The 21,690-nt window shown below is 50.5% G+C and overlaps 1 protein-coding gene across 5 annotated transcripts in view; it reads right to left on the reverse strand.

Annotated features, from left to right (window-relative positions):
• PLXNA4 (plexin A4) overlaps positions 1–21,690 on the reverse strand; it is a 498,163-nt gene that overhangs the window by 45,262 nt on the left and 431,211 nt on the right. For all 5 annotated transcript variants that reach the window (XM_044428501.1, XM_044428509.1, XM_044428519.1 and 2 more), the window contains exons 16-24: positions 20,796–20,889; positions 17,000–17,239; positions 16,014–16,160; positions 14,629–14,863; positions 13,269–13,411; positions 12,103–12,371; positions 8,352–8,418; positions 5,440–5,586; positions 1,112–1,271 (exon numbers count right to left, since the gene is read on the reverse strand). In XM_044428501.1, coding sequence (XP_044284436.1) covers positions 1,112–1,271; positions 5,440–5,586; positions 8,352–8,418; positions 12,103–12,371; positions 13,269–13,411; positions 14,629–14,863; positions 16,014–16,160; positions 17,000–17,239; positions 20,796–20,889 — 1,502 coding nt within the window. The remainder of the gene's footprint in view (positions 1–1,111; positions 1,272–5,439; positions 5,587–8,351; positions 8,419–12,102; positions 12,372–13,268; positions 13,412–14,628; positions 14,864–16,013; positions 16,161–16,999; positions 17,240–20,795; positions 20,890–21,690) is intronic.

The following is a 21,690-nucleotide window of genomic DNA, read 5'->3' on the forward strand; positions in this document are numbered from 1 at the left end:
ACTCTGCATGTATTTCATGCACTCTTTTTAAAATCCTTCATTTAAAGGGCCCACATTCAGCGGTGCTTTTGCAAACTTGCATCGTCAAGCAGCATTTCAAGGAATAAAGCAGGCTTCCTGCTCATATATTTTCTCACAAATATATGAACTTTTCCTGCATCATTTTGAATGCATGTACTTTTTGCTTTGCTCTTTGGAAACATTTTCTTGTTCTTTGATCACAATTCACGTGCTTTTTCTGTGCATTTATGCCATGAGAGCCAGTGTGGCATAGTGGTTAAGAGCCTGGGACTGGGACTCAGACGATCTGGGTTCGAGTCCCCACTCAGCCATGGAGCCCACTGGGTGACTCTGGGCCAGTCACAGACTTGCAGCCCAGCCTACCTCTCAGGGTTGTATTTGTGGGGATAAGATGGAGGAGGAGAATGATGTCAGCTGCCTTGAGCCCTTTGTAGGAAAAAGGCAGGATATAAATCGAAAAATAAATAAATAAATAAATAAATAAATAAATAAATAAATGTTGCCTCCACACAGCACCATATTTTTCCGAAAGCTATGGAAATTGATGGCAAACTGAGTTCCAGCTTGCATTTAGATTCAGAAGAGTGGTTTTGCTCAGCTAACATCAAAATGTAAACCAAAGTTCTCTCTCACCATTCCCTTGCTCTTTTTACTCTCCTTACAAAAGAAACCCCGGGAAACACCAGAGTTTGGTGGCTTCATTGACTGAAAGAAAGGGGCACCCTTAGAAAGCTTTGATTTTGGGGAAGGGATCAATGCAAGCCTGAGATATTAGTCTGGGAGGTTTTGCTGCTCAAGTCGTTGCGTGTGAGATACGTGCCCTGAGACGTACGTGCCACGCATGAGTTCTGCCCCCAGGCCTTCTGCAGCGCGGCAGAAGATGGAGTCCTGCACACATGTTGCCACTCAGCTCCTGACACATCCTCACTCCAGAACCTGGAGGTGACATTTATGGTGGTATATTGATGGCTGACCCCCGTGCATCACGGAGCAAACACAGGCCCAGCTTCCCACATCGATACCGTATGGCCCAGATCGTTGCGCCGGACAAATGCTTTGCTGCACTGCTCCGGAGGGATGCTTAACGCACCTAAATCCATGTCAGCAGCTTTGGGCCGATGAGAGCAAGGCACGTTCTTGAAGATCGCGTCAAGGATCTTCTCCTTGACCTGTGTGATGGTGTCGCAGTTGAGGATCTTCACAGGGATCTCGGGGCTGTTCACGTTGTCGGGGTTCACGCAGCTCAGGACCTGCAGAAGGCCAGGTGGTGGGGAGGAGGTAAACACAGACAAGATGTGTGGCCGCAGGGCCTTCTCAGCAGCAGCCCCAATCGGGGAGCGAGTTCCCCACTGAGGCCCACCTAGCACCAACTCCGCTGCCCTTCCAGTGCCAGGTTGAGGCCGCCCTCTGTGCCGAGGCGCCGAGCTGCTGCCAACTGCACATGGGCTGCTTTGCATCGCCTCCTCTTACGTTCTACAGGCATGAAGCTCTTCCTCATAGATGTGCTTCGAGTTTCGTTTTAAAGTTAATTTGTGATTGTATTGATATTGCTTTTTGCTAGATTTTATGAATTGTTTTAAACTACCCCAAACAACAACTACAACATAAATGTAAGGGCATTAGCAATATCTGTGGTGAACAGAGCTTTTCCCCAAGCCCGGGGAAGTGTCAGTTCTATAGATGCTGGAACGAAATCATGCTCACCAAGCCTGTGCTCACCTGAAGGTCTTTGGTGATTGTCGCTAAGCAACTGAGTCCGATGCAGCAGTGTCTCTGGACCACTTGCCGAGCCCTCGTGACACTGCCCCCCCCCGAGGAATGGAGATGCTGCTGCTTCCTCTTGCGAGGGACACTGCCTTTGCCCTCTGCACCAGCCGCCAACCCTTGGATTGGGACCCATCACTACACAGGTGGGGAACTGCTTTTGGCTTAGACACCAGTGCTGTGAGCTCGCCTCATCCCTCCTCGCCCTCCAGCTCCAGAACACCGGAAAATCCTTTCCAGGGCAGGCCTTTATTGGCATTTCTCAGCCAACAAGACAAGGTCACTCTAAATAGCCTCCCAGTAAGCTGAACAATAAGCCTCTGCTCATGTACAGAGAGCTGAACCCAAACCTGCACATCTCTCCAGTCCCTCTGCTTTAGTCACACTGTGAACCCACCCTTGGGGGGCTCTCACTGGCACAGAGCCAGCCTGCGAGACTTAGGCAGGGCATCGACCTGGGCACTCCTCCTTCCCGATGCCTCACCATGGGATCCAGGGCTGGGTCAAGATTTACAAGATCCTATTTCATGGATAGGATCATCTGAAGGACTTTCATTTATAGGGTCGCTGTAGATGAGAGATGACTTGATGGCATGTAACTACACCCTGTCTAGCCCTCCAAGCCGTTAGGCCCTAGAAAAGCATGAGAGACGAGGCAGAGGCAGAGGCAGAGAGAGGCAGAGGCAGAGGCAGAGGCAGAGGCAGAGGCAGAGAGAGGCAGAGGCAGAGGCAGAGGCAGAGGCAGAGGCAGAGGCAGAGAGAGGCAGAGAGAGGCAGAGGCAGAGGCAGAGGCAGGCAGAGGCAGAGGCAGGCGGAGGCAGAGAGAGGCGGAGGCGGAGGCGGAGGCGGAGGCAGGCAGAGGCAGAGGCAGAGGATGACAGAGGCAGAGACAGAGAGGAGAAGGCACCCCAGCAGCCAATGGTGCTCACACCCTGCTCTTTCTGGGGAGGACCTCTGCACAGCAAACCAGGAATGTCCACTCAGGCAGGCCAGGATGGGACCTGCTCAGAGGGTCCGAATTCTTAAATTGGCCCGGAACCGCACCAGCTTGCATTCTGTTGTCATGATGATGGGGAGAAGGGCTCCAAGGGCAGGTCCGCTTGGACCGCTTCCTCTCGCAGCAGCACCATTGTCCCCCCGGCTCAAGGGCGCACCCCGGAGGAGCACAACTGCCTTGCTCCTTGGTGGTTTCACGCTCTAGCTCTCATGCAACGTGCCTGCATTGACTTATCCCCATGCACTGTCCTCTCGCCATCCCATCCCGGTGCCTCATGCCCACTTCCTGCTGGCCTCAAATCACACGGCTCAAAGGGTAAATTTCTGCACATTAAGCAGCGGTTGGACAAGCACTTTGCACAAATGCCCCCATTCCTGAAACTCCCCTGAAATCTGAACAAATGACTTGCCTGGAAATGAAGTTCATCCAGTCTACTGAGGAAATGTGTGCAAACTGGGACATTTGCACAGATAAAACTGGGAGCTGCTCACACGTGGCATTTAGAACGCTTGCATATCCCTACTGTTTTGCCTCCACTGCCAGTTGCTCAGGTCTGAGTCCAGTTGTGCTCCGGATGTTTCCTCCATCCTTCCTCAAGTCCTGTCCCACCAGGCTCAGCCCATTGATGCTGCCCAGGGTGCCCCTGAGCCCCGTATTTCTAAAACTTTGGCAAGGGCATTTCCACGTCTCAGGAGAGGGATTCCGAAAACATTTTCAAACCCTGGAAGGCAGGCCAGGCCTGTAGCCCAAGTCTCTCACACTCAATCTAATTATGGGGGAATAGAGTGCTATTTTTCAAAATTCCCTCTCACTCGGACATCTGGCAGGTTAAAGGTTTCCTTAATGAGGAAGCCCCCTGGCTTTGTACCAAAATTCCTGCCCCCACCCCCGAGAAACCCACCCCTGTCAAAAGCTAAATGTGAAGCATATGAAGGGGATCGCTAGCACTCATGGACTCTAATGGAAACTTGGCTCCTACTTCACATGTATTTATTAGCAGCTCAGAGTTTCATTTAATTGTTTAAAAAATACAGCCCTGAGTGGTGAAAAATGACTCCCAAAAAGAAAAGGTGCACCCCTTTTAAATTTAACACATCTTAGAAGCGGAGGTGAAACGAAGGTCTACACACCTTGTGGCTCTTCTCTCTTTCTCCAAAGTTCCTCTTATTTCCCCCTTTTTAAAGTACCAAAGTTGAAACGTTAGCTGTAGTTTCAAATAAATTTAATTTCAGATGAAACTCCCTTGGTGACATTGTCTCAGCAGAAGTTCGCTTGTTGAATGAATCACACACCAACAAAATCAAATAATTCATCCCCAAAGGATTTTTCTCTTTGATAAAGGAAATGGTTGGGACAATCAGTAATCATGGATAATTGATTCCTCATCACCTTAGGCAAATATCCAACAATGAAGCACAACACAGGAAGATAAGCATATCACGGGTTGTGGTGCTGGTAGGTTTTGTTTTTTGTTTCTATTAATTAAAACAGACATGTGCCCTAGGGACGTGAAGATGCTCTCCCATTCTGTACAAGCGGTGCTCCATTTGCTGGCAATTATTCCAGGGAAGAAGCTTCCCTTGGTGACATAGCACGTAATTTGCACGCACAATGAGCTGGAAAGTAGGGAAGAACTTCGATCTGTGTTTTGACGTGACTTTCCAAAGTGTGCATCTTTTTTCATCAAGCAACAGAAGGAACACAAGGACCTGTTTGTTCGGGAAATGCATGAGAAATGCATGAGGAATTCGATTCTGTTTCTGATCTGGGTTCACTGAGTTCACACCTTCTGGACTGAACAGGGATTCGGCCGGTACCACCTTCCCAAACTTACGGCATGATTGGTGGTCCCCCAAAATGCGTGTGACTGTTTGAGAGGAAGACTTCCATATCTACCTGCCTGGCCTCTAAGATCTGGGTTGGAGGTCCCTCTTCAGGAGCCCTCTTTGAAGGCGATCAGAAGAGTGGAAACCCAGAGAAGGGCCTTCTCTGCGGTAGCACCCCGGCTGTGGAATGGGCTTCCTGAAGAGGTGCACCTGGCACCGATGCTTTTTTTCATTTCAGTGCCAGGCCAACCTCTTTTTCTTTCCCCTTTATTTTAAATGTTCGTACTATTTTGATTCTATATATTATTCTTGATGCTGTATCGTATTTATTTATTTATTTATTTTCTTGCGACACTGTGGAGGGCAAGATACAAAAGCTTTGGATGGATGGACAGACGGACGGACGGATGCCTACAGACAGCGGTCACACCCATGGCAACCTTCTTCCACATCAGGTGCGATGGCCCCAGTGCAGCTCGGAGGGCCAGGGAAGAGGGCCAACCGTGGACACAGCAGTGGTGTGATGTTCCTTCCCTCCAACAGCCGTTTCGGTGCCAGTGGCAGCCGCTCAGGCAGCCTCTGCCCTTGGTGCGCTTGCACAGCAGGCGGGGCTCAGTTCCTGGCCATCATCTGAGGCGCTCACAGGACCTGAGACCCTGGGCCACTGAAAGCAGACCAGACGTGGACTCTCAGCCCAGCCTACCTCACAGGGTTGTGGTTAGGAGTATGAGATGGAGCTGTGGAAGCTGGCTTAGGCTGCTCACAAGAGGAAAAGGGCAGGAGAGAAATGCATCGACCAATCCATCCATCAATGACGGCAGCGTTACTCACCAGCGTCTTGTAGTCGATCTGCTGCCGGATGAGCTTGTCCTCGCTGAGGGAATAGCGGGCTTCCCCAGTAATGGCGTCGATCGGGCCCTTCTCCATTTGCTGCTTGATGGCACAGAAGAGCGAGAAGAGAGGCTCGCCCGCACACTCCTGCAGGGAGGGAGAGGCACACCAGGGAATGAGGAAGAGGCGCCTCTGGGGACCCTCCGCCTGGAGACTCGCCACTCCGTAACATAATTAAATGCAGTGCCAGCGCTTGTCCAGCTGCACCACGGCGTGCAACCCAGTTTAAGGATGACGCTGTTTTGCAGGTCTGCTCATGTTATCTCATTCATGGCATTACCTGGCACTTGGTTGGCTTCCTTGCGTTCCCCTCCACCCCAACTTTCAGATCCTTAGAATAGCAGAGTTGGAAGGGGCCATGAAGGCCATCCGGTCCACCCCCTGCTGTTGCAGTACACCAAGTCACACCATCCCACTCAGAGGGCTGTCCAGTTTCTCCTTGAATGTCTCCAGTGTGGGAGAGCCCCCCACCTCTCCAGGCAGCTGGTCCCACTGCCCTATTGCTCTGACAGTGAGGAAGCTCTTCCTGATGTCCAGCCTGACTCTGGGTTGTTGCAACTCAGATTAATTATTCCATGTCCTACTCTCTGGCATCAGCACCCTGAGCCTCGTGCCCTCCAGATGTTGCAGACTGCTGCTTCCATCATCCTCAGCCAGCCTGGCCTTTGGCACAGCCAGGAGCAGGGGTCTTGGCCCCAAATGGGAAAGGGAAGTGCAGCGGACTGGCTGTTTCCTCCAGCAGGGCAAGGAGGCCCGTGTTCCATGAAGGCCTGCAGTGGTCCTGAACTACATCTCCCAACATCCCTGGCCATGGACCAGGGGGACCGGGGCTGTTGGGATTTGCAGTCGGGAGGCTACCATGACAGGGAAGCTTGGTCCACACATTAACACTGGAGATGGAAGCCCGCTTGCCCAGAAGTTCGTCCCCCACACTTCAAGGGGCGCCCAGAATCCAGGGAGGCGAGCCGCCTTTCCGCGTCATTGGGAGCCCTCCCTCATGCCTCCCCTCCCTCCCCTCCCTCTCCTCTGGGCTTTCTGGCTTTCATCCCTGAGAGGTCCACCCCAAATTTGCCAGCGTAGCTTCAATTCTGTCTCCTGCAAATCCCCGGGAAGCCGGTTCCTCGTCTGACGCGAAAGTGGGCCCTTTTTCTCCACTCAGACACCTGCCCGCCACTTAATTAGCTTATCTCCCCGAAGCATATTGCCTCAGCGCGGCTGCTCTTGCCTTATCAGCCCGTGTTTTTGGGCAAAAGGCAGGAAGACAAGAAGCCGAGGAGAGAAAATCAAATAGCCTATTATAAGAGCAAAGCTTTCAGCGGCTCACCTCCCTCTATCCCCCACTTTCAGCTGGATATGGGGATCTGATAGAAGGAGCCACTGAGTCGACCTTCCTGGGCCCTTCAAACTTTTCCTGCCACGAGAGGTAGCGGATCACAGGAGGCAGGAGGACGGTCTCCTCGAGGAGCTTTAAGCCCTGCCGCACCAGGGATGGCAGAAACGCTGGAGGTAATTGGCTGTGCTCAGGGTGCGTGTCCCTTGACACGGACGGCTCATCAGCAGTTCTGGCCGTGGAAACCCGGAGTGCCTGGCTGCACGTTTGCTGTGAGTTATCACCTCCAGGGGGATGGGGACGGGGGCGGGATGAGGAGAGGTGAGGCTCCAGTGTTAGGGCTGCAAGATCTGGGAGGCGATCTTGTAGGCATTTATTTGGGAGTAAGACCGATAGCCTCAGCAGAGCTTCGATCCAAGCGAGCACAGATTCGTTCAGGCTCACGGGGGCAACGAAGCATGTGGGTAACCACACCTGGTGGAGCCAAGGTGTGTGAGAATGAAAGCATCTTGGGGGGCGGGAGTAAGACCGAGAGATGTGAGGATCCAGCCCTCTTGCACCCTCCACACCTCCTTCCCTCACTTGGGTCTGGCCGGGAAGGGAGCTTAGCTGAGATCGGGTCTGCAAACCCTCTGGAATGTTCCTAGCTCCTTTGCACAAAATATACAGATCAGTCATTCTTCCTGCAAATTACACAAAGAATGCAAAGCCCACAAGTCACATGTGCGGAAGCAGAATTCCACTTGAACTGGCTTCCTACCAGACGTTCATGCAAAGGGAGAAAGCTGTCCAAAGCCTGAGGAGCTGAGCGGAGGAGGTCAAGCGAAGTCCAGGCCCAATTAAGGCGCTGGTGATGACCTATAAGGCCCTGAACAGCTTGAGTCCAGGATACCTGAAGGAGCGCCTTCTTCCCCATATGCCCTCCTACCCCGTGAGCTCTGGGTCGGAGGTCCTGCTCTGGGAGCCCTCCTTGAAGGAGGATGGTGGCTACCCGGAGGAGGGCCTTCTCTGCGGTGGCACCTCAACTGTGGAACACGCTCCCCAGAGAGGTCCGCCTGGCGCCAATGCTTTTTTCTTTTCGGTGCCAGGCAACCCCCTTTTTATTTTCCCATTATTTAATTGTAAATTGGTTTTAATTGTGCTCTAATATTTAATCACCAGATGCTATGCCATATTTATTTTATGCATGCTTGTCGAAAAGCATCCCGCGATGCCAGTAATGGGACAATCTATAAAAGCTTTAACTAAATAAATGAAATAAATCTAATGGATTGTCACCCCCAGATCAGATTCCTCACCTGACCCTGGTGAAACCTCCCCGCCCCCCAGTTTTTTCCCTCTGCTGGATTTTGGAGTTACTACAAATTAATACAAATCTCACTGCTCCTTCTGAATATCCCTCCCCTGCTCAACTGAAAATCCCAGGTTAGGAGGTCTTCTTTGCAACACGCATTCGGTCAGTAACAGGTGGAGGTACGTCATGCAGAAGTGTGCCACTTTCACCTGGACAGACTCTTCTTACCTTGAGGAATTTGTAGAGCAAAAAAGTGAACCAGTTGGTCAACATCTTCTCGGCAACAGATTCTGTCCTGGAATGAAAGTGCAAAGAATAGAAACATCACCGACCCAGACAAAAAGAAGAGAAAGCCAGTTTGCGTGTTTGTTCTTGTTTTGCCCTTCCAACTCCGTTTTGGAATCTGCACAAGTCCTCCTCACGAACTGTAAATGAAGCAGCGAGTTGTGCTGTAAATGCATTTTGGTTGAGAAGTTAACAAATATGCTCCATCTGATTTCCCCCTTGGATTTTGCTGCTTTGGGGTGCCGCTTCGAATGGAATTAGCCATGACATGTACACCACACGTATTTTAATCAGATGGGAAACAGAAGCCTTCCAGTGAAGCTGCTGGGTTTCTGCATCCTTATCACTCATCTAGTAAGGATTTCTCTCTGAAAAGACCATTTTTAATGCTGCAAGGTCAAGACGGGACTGCCATCAAACTCCAAGACACATACGTATAATGCAGCAAATCATGCATAAACCTATGAATTCTTGCATGCCGTACAGTTTTTGGAACCTCTCCTGCCTGATAAGCCACTGATCTGTGTTCTTACATAGCTAGAGATGTACAAGCGTTTCGTGTGTGGTTGGCAGGAGAGAAGCAAACTGTGATATCGGGACGGAGGCAAGTTGATTGTGGAGGTTGGGATGGAGTCTTGCAGGTTCCTGTGGTTGTTCCACATGGGAGGACAGCACAGCTGGAGAAGGGCCTTCTCCAAGCACACCTTGCCGTCCCTGGAGCCATGAAAGCTTGGTGCCATCATCAAGTCCTTGCTTTCTCTGAAGCCTCCAAGGAAGCAAAGGATGGATGGACGTCATCAGGCCTGCCAGGTTCTGATCAGTGGTTCTGGGTTGGACAGAATTCCTAAGGAAACTCTGGTGATCCAAAGTCTGGATTTTGACTAGGGTGGGATTTCTTTCCAACCTTACTATTTCTTTAAATTTTGGAAAAGGCTAACAAGGGAAAGAGAAGAATGAAGAAAGAGGGAAATTGGAAGAAATAAGCCAGAAAGGGCAAACACATGAAAAGAACACCAAAAGGGCCTTCTGAGTTCTACTATTATCAGAGAGAAATGTCATCCTGGCCACTTTCTCCGCACATGCATAATTACATCTCCCTCTCTTGTGTCTCCCCTTATTCACCTCTTTTCTAAGCTGAACAGCCCCAGTTGTTGTAGCCACTCCTCACAGGGGAGTTTCTCCAGCCCCTCAATTGTTTAACTGGCCTTTTCTGTACATCCCCCAACTCTAGAATATCCACTTTTAGGTGCAGTGACCGGAATTGTACACACTGTCCCAAGTGTGGCCACACCAGAGAGATCTTTCTCCCTCTCCCAGAACACTTGAATCCAGGTCATCCTATGAAGCTGATTGGTGGGAGGTTTGGGACAGATAGAAGGAAGTGCATCTATCCATCTAAACTATGGAATTAGCTGCCGTGGGAAGTGGTGATGGCCACCATTTGGATGGCTTGAAAAGGAGATTGGACAGATTCATGAGGGAGGAGCCTCTCCGTGGCTACTAGCCTTGCTGGCCAGGTGCGCCCTCCTTGACCAGAGAAGATGTGCTTGAATACAGCAGCTGCTGAGCAGGTTGGGCAGGGGGAGGCCTTGCCCCCACCTTGCTGGAGGGATCTTGGGGGCAGCTGGTTTGCCACTGTGGGTACGGAGTGCTGGACAGGATGGATCTCGGATCGGATCCAGCTGGGCTTTTCTCACGTTCTCATTTTAAGTTGGGCTTCGTATTGCCCTGGTGTACAATACTTCAAACTTGCTCACGTTTACCATTTGGAGGACAGTCTCCCAGTCCCTTTTTGGGACTCCTCGCAATCCATTTTTGCTTTAGCCACCCTAAACAACTTGACGTCGTCAGCCAACCAATCCATTTCACCGCTCGCCTCACGCCCCAGAGCATGCATGAATAGGCAGAAAAGCATGGGTCTTAACGCAGAACCACGGGGGAGCCTCCGTGCACTGGGAGAACTCGCCACGGATCCCTACTCTCTGCTTTCCGTTTTTAACTGGCTACGGACACATAAGTGGATCTCCCCTCTTATTCCACGACCACTGATTTGCTCAGGAGTCTTTGCTGAGCAACTTCGTCAAAAGCCTTTTGGAAATCCAAGTCGACAAAGACATTGGAAGAGATGGAAGTTCTCATGGCAGTTGACGGTTCACTCTCCCAAGGAATTTCTCAAACAAGGCAGTGATCTTAGCCTTACAACAGCAGCGAGTTATTTTTCTCAGAATAAAGCAAACTAAGGCAGAGATCTGATTTCTGCTCCCCATGTCCAAATTTAGCAGCCCAAATAGTGCAAGCAACTAGAATTGCACACCTCTTATTGATGTTCTGCAATGGGCCGCATGCCATGGAAAGCAGATTGCTTAGCCAGCTACCTAGCCTTATGTATCTGGGGTTTTCCACCCCTCCCTTTTTGGAACAGCTCTGCAGAGGGACTTTCAGGAATGCCGCGGCTTCTGTTCTCACTCACATAAATCTTCAGCTATTCCTCAAAAGCTGATGGGGATGGTCTGGATTTTACCCCAGTTGGATCTCACAAATGGTTATGAAGCTTCAGACAGACACTTGTAGGATCCAGAGTTTGTCTTGGCAAACGGGACCTCTGGATGGAGGATGCTATTCAGCAAGCTCTAGCAGGTACGATAGAAGACTCTTTTATTCCTAGCGTACATGCAACGAGCAGGTGAAAAAGGCACTCCAGGGCTTCCAATTTCAGAGAATTAAAATACTGGTTGATTCTTACCCTTATTCCTACTCTTGCTCTTTATTCTTGCTTTTACTGTTATTATTCTTACTATTACTCTTACTATTTTTATTGAACTCTCTGCTATAATTTATGGTAATTCACAGATTTCATAAAAAGCTCTTCTTGCTGAAAACTTTTGAAAGTATGAAAGAACTGGAAAACACCCACAATGCACCCAAAATGACAGAACTAGCCTTACGATGCTGGAAGAAGAATTATTTCAGAAAAAACGGCCTATACTAATGGCCAGTTGCCCTCCCACTGCAATTCTGAAAGTCAGTACCCCTGGCCGGATGGAAGGGTTGCTGGAAGTGTCAAAAGGCATCTCTTTTCAAAATGTGAAACTGGCATTTCTGCAGGCAAAGCTAAATATCAGAATCCAACTGAAGTATCCACTCAACATTGAAGGATGAGTGATTATATCAATTTTCTCTCCATTTCTCATTTTTTCAGTGTTAGGTTTGGTTCATCCCAACTGCATGAAAATGCTTAGCGTCTTACTTGCTCATTTCTCCTAATGCGTCCATTTCTGAACATAGTTTTGCTTAATATGCACATTTCTGCAAGCCGTTTCCCTAATATAATGCATTTATTCATGAACGTTACTTCCGCATGTGTTGTTGTGAGCGTGTTTGTGCAATGCGCACACTTTCCTAGGCAGCATTTTTGCTTGGAGAACTCAATTGCAAAATGAGAACTGCAAATTTAGAAGGGTCACAGACTCGTAATTCATCTACTGGTTTGCATGTGTGAAAGTAGGCAAGTTTGCCCTGAAATGTGTGCCCAGTGCATTAATCCTGTCCTTACATGGAGCTTAAGTTCATTTAATACCTTTCTCCAGCTCTGGGCAATGGAGGCAATAGCGGCCCCGGCCAACAGAGGACAGTGGTGACTCCAGAGTTCCCTCTAGAGGCGAGGCCGGGGCAATGTACCCGCTCCAATGCTTACCGGCGAAGCAGCAATTTGGGGTGGTTTTTGCTCTCCAGGTTCTTGTCTATGAGGTCAGCCAGGAGCTGCTTGAGGACGTCGGTGGCGTACTCCAGCTTGCTCTGCAGCACGGTCATGATGAGGGAGGCCACGTTGCCCCGGTCCCGCATGGAGAAGCTGCGCTGGGACTCCAGGGTGCGGATGAAGGACAGGAGGAAGGCCTTGTTGTTGATGAGCTGGGCAAAGAGCTTCAGGCCTTTCTCCACACGCTCCTGCCGATAACCAGGGACCTGTCGCGAAGCAAGAGAGAAGCATTGCTCGGGCCCAGCACGATCCCAAAGGGCACCCGCTTGGTCCCACCGGGTGCTGAGATTGCCGCAGAGGCCGGACTCCGGGTGCCTCCGCCATCAGTGAGGTGGGGGCTGACCTGCGTCAGGGTCTTTCTGATGTCATGCATGGTGCTCAGAGTCCTCTGTGTTCACTCAGCCACAGGGAGATTCCAACCCCTGGTTGGTCGCAGGATGAATTTTCTGCCCCCGGACACCCTCCCAGGGCTACTCTGATTGGCGGGTTCCTGCCAGTGCTTGGTGACAAAGCAGCACAGAGCTTCAAAAGGGACACATTTCGCTTAAAAACACACTTCCAAATGCCTCACATCTCCAAATCTTCTTAGGGGTTAACATACAAAAATGCAAATGTTCCTGGGAAATATGCCAATATACCTGCCATTTATCTTTAATTTTTCGACATCTCTGCTCATTCTTCAATATCCGTTGTTTAGCAATCTGTGTGTGTGTGTGTGTGTGTGTGTGTGTGTCTTTGTGCATGCACACACAGGCCTGTGCATGCATTCTCTGGGCCTTGATTGCACATGGAGCTAAAATACGCAATGAAATAACAACTTACATATGAGCAGAAGTTCCAGAAGCCGTAACAGACCGTTTTGCATGTTTATCAATGAGCGACCCATGAGAGAAACGCCTGGCAGTTTGCAATGCACAGACGCAGTCTCTACCCTACCCTGTCCCATAATGGATGCGCTCTTTAAGCAAAATGGAAATGGTACGCCAAGGTTAATCCCAGAATCACGGCTACCTTGGAGTCTGACGCCTGCCAATGCACAAGACTAGAGTCGTGGGAAGGAGATGCATCGTGATTTTGCATCACAGCAAAACACCCAACCTTACCTCCAAATCCCTCAGCACTGGGTGGTCTTCAATGCCAGGGAAAAGCACCCTCATCGTGTACGTCCGGTAATCCAGGAACGGGATGCCAGCTCCGTCTAAGTCACTCGTCAGCTCGTGGATGTCCGTCTGCAGCTCGGCAAAGGCTGTGATTTGGGGTGGGGGGGGAGGGAAGGCAAACGAAGCTGCAGCATCGGATGGGAAAGGCCAAGCTTACGCAGAGACAGTGCGGAGTGGAGAAGCGGGACTTCATGAGAGTTCGGCCACATGGTACCTTGAGGCTAGTCTCCATCCCGCAGGCTGACCGTCCCCATCCGGTAGGGCAGCTTGCAAGGGTTGTGCAGAATCACACCTGTGCAAGGCCCTCTGTGCGAGGATGGAGCATGTGTCTTGGACCATGGAGAAATGCCCAGGAAACGCCCGCCTAAAAGCACGGTCTGGCTAAGACCCTCTGCAGGGCTTAGAAAGCGATTGGAGCAATGCACACCGCACCGCAGGTGGGGAATCGCAGGTCTGGGGGCCCACGTCAGCCCTTCTGGGGCTCCCCAGCGGCCACCCTCCTTTCTCTGGCCCATCCTTTCTCCCGAGTGGTTTCCTGTTGGTGTAACGCCTCCCCTAAGACTTCGTTATTTGCAGCAAGAAAATACTGGTGATGTGTTGCATTACCTTTCCCTTTGCCCTGCCTTCTTTGCTTCCGCCCTCCCTCAATGGGGATGCAGTTCCTCTGAAATTGAGGGGTCTTCCCAGGCTTTAAAAGGTGTCCGTACTAAACTCGCCCTTCTCTGGCAGGCCAGGCCCACTCACGGGCATGTCCCGTTAAAAAGACCTTGGGAGTAGCAGAGCTGGGAAAGATCTCAGCTTCTCCTCAGAGGACTGCTGTCTCTGCTGAGAGCCAGCATGGCCTAGTGGTTAGAGTATTGGACTGGGCCTCTGGAGATCCTCACTTGGCCATGAAGCTCTCTGGTGAGTGGCCAGTTGTGCACTCTCATCACAAGTTGTTGTTGTGAGGGTGGGGTGGAGAGAAGGGGGGTAATGCAAGTTGCCCCAGCTTCCTTCCAAGAAGACAAAGCGCAGGATAATCATTATCATAAGAACTGGATTAGAAGTGGAGTTGTTTCCTTAGGTCTTGGTTCACAGACCATCAGATCCCTTTGCCTCCCTGTCCCGCCTCCTGGGCAGGCACATTCTAACTTTATCCAAGAAGCCAGGGACTCTGGGACAGGTGATTTCACTGGGACCCACAACACGACCGAATGGGGTTCTGCCTCTTGGAGCTGGCTTTCAGGAGGGCTCCTTCGGCTGCGATGCAGCCTGCACCCAGAGGGGCACCTCCAGAGCCCCGGCCCCGGCCTGCCTGCAGTACCTTCCTTGCACTCCAGGGCCACGCGGGACTCCAGGTTGTCCATCTGCATCTGGAGGCGCTTGAGGGTGAGGTCGCTCTCCCGGGACTTGCGCTTGTAGGCGATCAGTACGGCCACGATGAAGATGATGAGCAGCCCTCCCGCCACGGCGATGCTGACAATGGCGGGCAGGCTGAGCGGGCTGTCCGGGGAGATGTTCACCATCCCCGGCGAGAACTCCATCCCTCCGACCCGAGCCTGCAAGGGACGGGGGGACCGAGAAAACGTGCTCAACTTAAGATGCCGTAGAACAGGCTCCCCAGATGTTTTGGACCTCAACTCCCATCTTGCTGGGGTGGGTAGGCAAATGGTGTCCCTACAGAAGGAGGAGCTGGCAGTAAAATTCTGCTCTCTGAGAAGCTCAGCTTTCCCCACTTTCCTTCAAAAACCAGGTTTCTAGCCCTCATGGTTCCTAACAAAGAGGCACTTGTGAAAGGGACCTCGGGGTGCTGGTTGACTGCAGGCTAAACATGAGCCAGCCGTGTGATGCGGTGGCCAAGAGGGCGAACACCATCCTTGGTTGCATAGCCAGAAGTGTGGCTTCTAGATCAAAAGAGGTATTACTGCAACTCTACACGACTCTGGTGTGCCCGCAACTGGAGCATTGTGCTCAGTTTTGGGCCCCTCATTACAGGAAGCATATAGCCAGGTTGGAGTCAGTGCAGCGTAGGGCCACAAGGTTGGTGGCCGGTTTGCAGGGGATGCGAGACTGAGGGAACTGGGTCTCTTCAGCCTGGAGAAGAGGAGACTCAGAGGGGATCTGTTGGTGACATACAGGTGTGTGAGGGGATGTCACACGGAGGTGGGTAGAGACCTGTTCTTCCCTGCAGAGGAAGGCAGGATGCGCTCCAATGGAGCAAGATTGGGAGACAAGATTCAAGGTGGATGCCTGGAAGCCCTTCCTGACAGTTAGGACCCCGAGGGTGTGGAATGGGCTTCCACGGGAGGTGGTTGAGGCCCCATCGGTGAGGGTGTTCAAAGATAGGCTGCACATGCACACGGTGGGCATGTCGTGAGTGGAGCTGGCTGGAGCCGGGGTCAGACTAGATGGCCCAGGAGACCCCTTCTGACTCACTCTGTTTCTACGTGTTTGAAACAGTATGGGCAATAGCAGCTGCTGAAAGCTCAGGAGCCACAGGAGTGGCTGAATCAAATCTGCAATGTTTGGGAGCAGATTTCACAGGCTTTCAGAGCTGCGCATAATGAGCAGGACACTCGTGAACACTAAGGAGGAAATTATGTCAAAGAAGAAAAATCTGTAAATTGGTTCCATTCCGTGTTCTTTGCGCAGGTTGCAGAATCCAGCCCAGCTCTGGGAAGCGAATCCTGTTTCCCTTCTGCCGCTTACCATCACTTTGTGCCGTCCAGTGAGATTGGGGGACTCGCACAGCAGCTGCACCTCTGACACTGTCACCACACACGGCTTCTCGCCCACCAGGACGGTGTAATTCAGCTTGGCGTTCCCTCCCGCTACAGGTGGGATCAGGTTCTTCCCCTGAGTCAAGTGAAAAGACATCCTGAGCAGGTACGGAACCCAGGTGCCTCGTTCCAAGGAGAGAGTCTAAGAACGTGGGTCATGGCGGACTTTGCAATCAGGTGGCGCCCAGCCGGATGACCCGCTGCAGCCCAACCGTTGGGTGGTGAGGCGCCACTGCAATCTCTCCTTTACGTCAGGAATTCTCAAGCACGTGCCCCAAACCTTCCAGTGTCAGTACAAAAAGGACTTGAAGATCCGGCGACTGCAACCGTGCAAACCCCAAGCCACCCACGGAATACTGTCTCGGGAAGGTGCCGAATGGGGTGGGGATGATCGTGGTGGGATCCCACTCCTTAGGGATTCGCAGACATCCTCGTCCGCTCGGCCCGATCCTTCAACGTGAGCTGAGCTGAGAGGAACTCTGGGAACCCTTGCGGGAGGGAGGCTGCACAGCTGACAGCCTTCGTCGTTTCAGCCACTGCAGAGCGAGCGGCTGCTGTGAGTGATGAGGAAGAGGGGGGCTGCTTGTGCCCCACAGGGGGCTCAATTCCCAGTGAGCGCCCCATGAAAACTGGGCCTGCTCCCTGTTGTAACCCCCCTCACAAGAACTTGGACTCAGGCCGCTGCAAAGTGGACCAGTGGGGGGTGGAGCCCAGGGAAGCCGACAGATCCCACCCCCCCAAGAGAGATTCTTCGCACATCCCTAACTGTGGGTCACCACGTTTCCCAGAATTCAGCTGGTTTCACTGCCCTGAAATGGTTGCGCTACTCAAGCCAGAGGGAACTGCACCCATCGCTTGCGGTTTCGGATGGTTCGCGCACATTGTACATAGATGCATCCCTCCATCTCTGTGTACCTTTAATATGACAGGGGTTCCTGGTTTCAGTTCCAAAATCCCAGAGGGGTTGAAAGCCTCAAAGACTGGATTCGGATAGTAGGTGAAGTTGGTTTTGTTCAGGACGAGCAAGGCATGGACGTTGTCCAAGACGAAGCCAAATTCGTCCGGCCGCTCAGCAAGGTCAGACTGGTTCTCTGGATCAGCCGCTAGGGCTGGAGCCTGGCAGATCATCTCGGTCTCATTCTGCACTTCACACACCTAGAATGGATCATCCCCAAGGCAGGGGAAGCACAGGTGATTATGCACGCAGAATTAATCACAGCAAAGGAAGCCCAGAAATCATGACCCGGCATGCGGCACCGAAGGTGGGGGGAAGCATTTATTCCGTTCCTCCTTATTGGGAATGTATGTAACTGCAGTTTGGACCCACTAGGACAGTGGTGGCGAACCTATGGCACGCGGGCCACAGTGGGCACACAGAGCCCTCTCTGTCGGCGCACGAGCCAAGCCACCCCAGCATCACCCCAGCAGCCGAGCATCGGATAACAGCGCACACAGGGGCCATGCGCATGCTCGGAAAGGATAGCTGTGCCAGGTGATGATGTCACGAGCCATGACTCATTAGCCGCGACTCGTCCGAGCTTTCGCATGGCCAGTCAGTGCGCTGCCAAGGATATGTATATATTTGCTTGGATTGGCTGTGAGTTTCAATACATTCATTTTTATTAACACAAGATTTTAGCTTTGAGTTTTCTTATGAAAAATTGAAATTTAATATCTAAGATTAAGCAAAGAGATGTTCTAATTAGGAGACTGAGATTCTTTTAATGTTGCGCTGTCCTCCTGGCACATTTGAATCTGCAACATCATATTTAGTTGTTTTATCTAAACGAAAACCTCAGTATTCAGGTTTTATTGTTGTGTTGGCACCTTGTGATAAATAAGTGGGTTTTGGGTTGCAGTTTGGGGACTTGATCTCTAAAAGATTTGCCATCACTGCCCTAGGAGAACCAGCACTTGGTTATCCTTTGAAATTTGCACTCCTTCAGCTTTTGTAACACAATATGGATTAGGAAAATGGCTTCCAAAACATGTGCATTCTGGGTAAGGATGCATGACATCCTTGGCTGCATATGGCTGCAGAAGCGTGCCCCAAATTCTTGCAAACGTGCAATTTTTCTTTAAAATATCTCAAATGAAGCTTACGACTGGAATATGAGAAACTAAGAAAAATTGAAATACATCCGTAAAACCTGTGCGGGGCCACATGGAGACTGCTGTGAAGGAGAGAAGCGACTCAGCTGAATCAGTGAGGCGAGAGTCACTCCAAAAGGTTACGAAAGTTATAATCGGATGCGTGTTGAGACTAGGTTTTGGAAGAACCCTCTCAGAATCCATCTCTCCAAGCATACATGGGTTTCCTCTGCAAATTAGGCCAGTGTGTGTGGAGGCAAGCCAGGGGTTTTCCTGGCATTTTAACAATTAATTGGTTTTATCCTTGTTTTTTATTTTTATTTATTGGATGCAGTGTGTTGTGTGTTGTTGTTGTTATGGTTTCTTTGTTCTTTGGTTTTTTTGTTCTTTGTAAGCTGTCCAGAGACTTTTAGTAATGGAACAGCATATAAAAAACTTTAAATAAATAAATAAATAAACAGACCCCCACCTCTGGAGGGATTTCTTGCACAACCCCAGTTGCGAGAGAGAGAATTCCTGCAGCATCGTTGCCTGGGCAATGTTAGGAGTTGTAGAGCTTCCTCCGTGTAATATGCACACGATCGTACTTTTCAGGACTAAGTTATTCCGACTTACCGGCAAGAGAGCCCCATTGGAGCCTATGTTTATTTTATTTCTATACCTCCCAATAGTCTAAGCTCTCTGGGCAGTTTAAGAAGATTCCCAAAACAGAACTAAGTATAATACAACCATAAAATCATTCCAAGCACGCCATGTAAATTTCAAATAGTTACAACAAAAGCAATATCCAATAAGCAATAAAATGTTTGCAATGACTACGGCGGTGTCTTAAAACATCTCAGCACGAAGAGCTGTCTTAATCTGGTGTTGAGAGGATGACGGGGTCGGCTACAGGGCACCTCAGTGGGGAGACCCTTCTGCAGTCAGGGGGCTCACACCGAGAAGTCCCTTCCACGTGATGCTGCCTCGCAAGCCATCCTTATTATTTATTTATTTAAAGTTTTTATATGCCATCCCCTTGCTATATAGCCTCGGGACGGCACACAGAAATAAATAAATACAAAACAAATAACAATTACAATTAAAACCCGGAAACACACTGGCTGCACAAATAAAACCTATACTATTAAACATTATTAAAATATAGTTTGAATAAAAAGGTCTTGGCCTGGCGCCGAAAAACAAATAACGACAGCGCCAGGCGGACCTCTCTGGGGAGCGCATTCCAGAGGTGGGGTGCCACTGCAGAGAAGGCCCTCCTCCGGGTACTTTGCCTCCTGATATCTCCCATGGAGGGCTCCCGGAGGAGGGCCTCTGCTGCCGATCTCAAGGGGCAGGAGGGCAAATATGGATGCAGGCTTTCCTTGGGCTGGGCACTCCGATGGATGCCCCGGGTGTTGATTTTAATGTGCAGGCAAAGACTGGCTGACCTCAGCTCTTGTGGTCCCAATCCACCGAAGGCCTTGCCGTTTAAAATCAGTACCGTGAACTGGGCTTGGGATTCTTCTGGGAGGCGACCCACCCCATCTCATTTGGTGGGGAGTTCCAGAGAAGGACCACTGAACATGATCTTTGGGTCAGAAGGAGATGACCCACCAGGTAACCTGGCCACAAGGCATTCGGGGTTTGGAACATTTTCCCAGTACTTGGAACCCAGCCCAGAAATGGACCGGCGGCTGGTACAGACAGAACATCACTGGCATGGGCCGAGGCACTTTCACAATCTCTCTGTCCTGTTTTGGACCAGCTGAAGTTTCTGCAGGATTTCCAGAGACAGCTCGAAGTATAATGCATTGCAGGAATCCGCATGAGACGCTACCAGAATATGATTAACTGTACCCAGTCATTTAACAGAATCTGCCGGGCTGCAAGAAGACCGAATCGAGTAGAATACAATCTTGGGAGCCCTTCTCTGAAGCGGCACTGCTAATATACTAGAAACAAGAAGGCCTTCTGGAGAAAAACTCCTTCCTCATCTGCCCCCCACCTGTTCAATTTCACCAGTGAAATAGGCCAAGCCACTCTCCATTAAGTGCCATGCCAGCTCTGCAGAGCAATCGTGTTGAGCTAAATCAGAAGTGACACGGCTCAGGCCGGGCTTGCCGACGTGCCGAGTGCAGCTGGCATGCATCCACTGTTGCAGAACGAAATGGCCCGGGAGATGCGCAAGGAGGAGCCTGGCTGGGGACTGCTGCGCTTCCACAGGAGCGAGGCCAGGGCCAGATCCAGGTTTTTGAAGGCCCTTCACAAGGGGGCCTTCCCATGTCACAGTGAGTCAGCCACTGATCAGACCCAGCGGCCACCCAGCCCAGCAGTCCATCCCACGATGGCCACCAAGCCCAAAGAACCGGAGTAGAACAGGAGTAGAACAGGAGTACCCCTGCCCATATTCCCCGGCAGCAGGTGGACTTAGCCACACTGCCCCTGAGCCTGGAGGCAGCATACAGCCATCAGGACGAGTGGTCCCAACATTTTCCCCCAGGAAATTGTCCACCCCCCCACTGTTTTTAGAGCCACCCAAATCACCCCAATTTGCAGACGTCCTTCTTCTAGCTCTATGGGGCCAGTTCATGCCCCACTGTTCGCTCGTCTGGCCATCTCCATCGACTCTCATACTCACATTGACGTGTTCTTTCCCACCGTACTTTGCTCGGATCTGTGGGTTCTGGATGAGGTCCAGGTTAGTGCCCCACACCGTGATGGGCGTATTTCCACTGATGGGGCAGATAAAAGAAAAGGGCCATCAGCTGAAATCTTTCAATCCATTCCTCTGGAAGTTTGCAAAAAGGAAGAGGCCACACAGTGTCAAAATATCCCTGCACCAGGTTTGGGACACACCTAATTTTGTTGCTGAACCATCTTGCCAGAAATGGGTAATATCTGGACTGTGGGTAACCCATGAAAGGAGCTTTGGAAAGTATACCTGGTATTACCTTCACTTTATAGGCAACCCCATGTCGGAATTTCATTTTTCATTACTGTTTTCCAGTCATGAAAAGCTGATTTCTGCAGAAAACCTGGCAGCTAAAAGAATCTTGGCTAGTTTCACCAACTTGTCAGTTCACTTATTTTTTTCTTTGTTTTTGCTCGAAGGGAAAGTCCCTAATTGGCTTTGCATATTTGTTTTGCACTCACATGCAATTCCACTGCATCACAGGTACTCCGACCTGAAAACTGCATAAACAGTTAGGACATGAATTTTGCTCAAAGTCGAACTCTTTCAAGGGTAAAACTGCCATGATAATGAAGATGGTTCAGCACTAAAACTCTGAAACATCATAACAATAGCGGCAACGTAAATATTTGTTAATGCTAGAAATGAAAGAGAAATTCACTTCCGTTTTCCAGGCCTATGAACTCCTGTTTACAATCCCAAACATTAACAAAAGTGCTTTTCTTCAAGGACTATTTTCAGATTCCTGAATTTTGGATAACTTTTGCTCTAAAAATGCACATTTCAAACTTTAGTCAATGGTGGAACATGCACTCCTTGGAAAAATACAATCAGAAACACA

The sequence above is a fragment of the Varanus komodoensis genome, unplaced genomic scaffold (assembly GCF_004798865.1).
Source record: "Varanus komodoensis strain SLA01 unplaced genomic scaffold, ASM479886v1 scaffold1, whole genome shotgun sequence".
In the NCBI taxonomy this organism is placed as follows: Eukaryota; Metazoa; Chordata; class Lepidosauria; order Squamata; family Varanidae; genus Varanus; species Varanus komodoensis.